This window comes from Salpingoeca rosetta, assembly GCF_000188695.1.
Source record: "Salpingoeca rosetta unplaced genomic scaffold supercont1.37, whole genome shotgun sequence".
NCBI classification, from domain to species: domain Eukaryota; class Choanoflagellata; order Craspedida; family Salpingoecidae; genus Salpingoeca; species Salpingoeca rosetta.
Window position 1 is genome coordinate 619845 of NW_004754897.1, and position 1880 is coordinate 621724.

Sequence of the window (1880 nt, forward strand, 5' to 3'; positions counted from 1 at the left end):
CAATAACACCTTGACACACACACACGCGCGCGCGCGCTATTTCACACCATCGAGTCACCTTGAGAGCGTGTTTGTAGAGCTGAAGAGCGGCATCAAAGTCCTCCTGCTGTTTCAACACGGACGCATATCCAATCTCAATGTTGATGACGGACAAATCGTCCGCATCAAAACACTTTCGCGCAATCTTCAGCGCGCGCGTGTACAGCGCATGGCTGCTCTTCGCATCGCCCTGTGTGGGAGACAAAGGGAGACAACGGTGAGTACAGGGATGCATGTGGTATGAGGGTGTGTATGTTGTGCGCAAGTGTGTGAATATGTGAGTGAGTGAGTGAGTACGTGAATGTGTGTGTGCGTACGTGTGTGTGTGCGTACGTGTGTGTGTGTGTGTGTGTGTGTGTGTGTGTGTGTGTGTGTGTGTGTGTGTGTGTGTGTGTGTGTGTGTGTGTGTGTGTGTGTGTGTGTGGAGCGTGTACGAGGTGCGCAAGTGTGGAGTGCGTGTTTTCTGGTGTGTGTGTGTGTGTGTTTCTTCACGATCGACTTCGTGTGTTGCCTCAGGCCAACTCGTAACAACACATCAATCACGGACCTGTGTGAAGCAGAGCCGGCCCAAATCCGCCAATGTGTCGACGACTTTCTCGCTCTCCCGCCCGTACACGCGTTCCTTCAATTTCAACGCTTGCCTGCAGGCAACATGGCACAAGTTGATGGTGAAGGACGGCATTGGTTGAGATGGAACGAACAAACCCATGTCTTGCAGGCGTGTTAAGAAGCGATGGTACTGTGGTATGTGTGAATAAAGCTGCTGTGCACAAGCATACACACATATACACAAACAAGCACACACACACACACGCACACACAAACAAGCACATACACACACGCACACACAAACAACCACATACACACACGCACACGCAAACAAGCACATACACACACGCACACACAAACAACCACATACACCGCCCTCCCTGAACTTCCGTCACTGACTGGAAAGGCTTGACGGCGTGCTTGAAGTGCCCCGCCTCCGCCAGATATTGGCCAATGCGCGTTGCAGCAGTCGCAATCTCCTGAAATGGCATGATCGTGTATGGAGAGAGAGGTGGTTTGTGTCGATTGGTTGAGTGGGGAAGGGGTTGGGCGCAAAGGAAGAGAACGTGAACAATGAGTCGGGTGGCTTTTTCCGCGTGCAGCTGCCCCACCACCACCACCACCACCACCACCATCACCAGTACCGTGAGGTCGTCGTCGTTCTCTGCCGCCGACAGCTGCGCGTCCAAACTCTTCATGTACGCATCCGCCATCTTGTCATCAAAAGGGATCGAGACAGCGCAGTGGTGAGGAGCGGAGCTGCTGTGGTGCCAAATATGCACACAAGACACACACACACACACACACACTAACATACACACACACACACACACACACATACACACACACATACAAACCCATGACCCCTTGGTGCAATGCCACACCTGTTCGCCCGTGTCGCCAACAGCGGCCCAGTAATGGAGAAGGTCGTAATTGCCGGCACTCAGACCAGCGCACAGATCAGCAAACAGGCGAGGGTGCGTGATGCAGGCTCGCAACCTACACGTCGTGGTGGTGGTGGTGGTGGTGGTGGTGGTGGTGGTGGTGGTGGTGGTGGTGGTGGTGGTGGTGGTGGTGAATGGTCACATGGGAAGCATCCTGATTTGGAAAAGAAAATAAAACAGTGTGGCAAGCAGACGACACATAATTGATGTCTGCTATGCGTTAATTCATCCACGCTTCCAACGCCTAACTATCACTGTCATCGTCACGGTCAGTGTCAGTGTCACAGTGTCACAGTGTCGCCCTAATATCCCCTCCCTCCTCGGCACACTCCATCGCTGTACCGATCG

The 1880-nt window shown here is 53.2% G+C and overlaps 1 protein-coding gene across 1 annotated transcript in view; it reads right to left on the bottom strand.

Annotated features, from left to right (window-relative positions):
- PTSG_10922 (uncharacterized protein) overlaps positions 1–1880 on the bottom strand; it is a gene marked incomplete at its 5' end in the record, with an annotated part of 10629 nt that overhangs the window by 2150 nt on the left and 6599 nt on the right. The window contains 5 exons of the mRNA XM_004988251.1: positions 59–229; positions 587–680; positions 988–1067; positions 1233–1301; positions 1473–1587. Coding sequence (XP_004988308.1) covers positions 59–229; positions 587–680; positions 988–1067; positions 1233–1301; positions 1473–1587 — 529 coding nt within the window. The remainder of the gene's footprint in view (positions 1–58; positions 230–586; positions 681–987; positions 1068–1232; positions 1302–1472; positions 1588–1880) is intronic.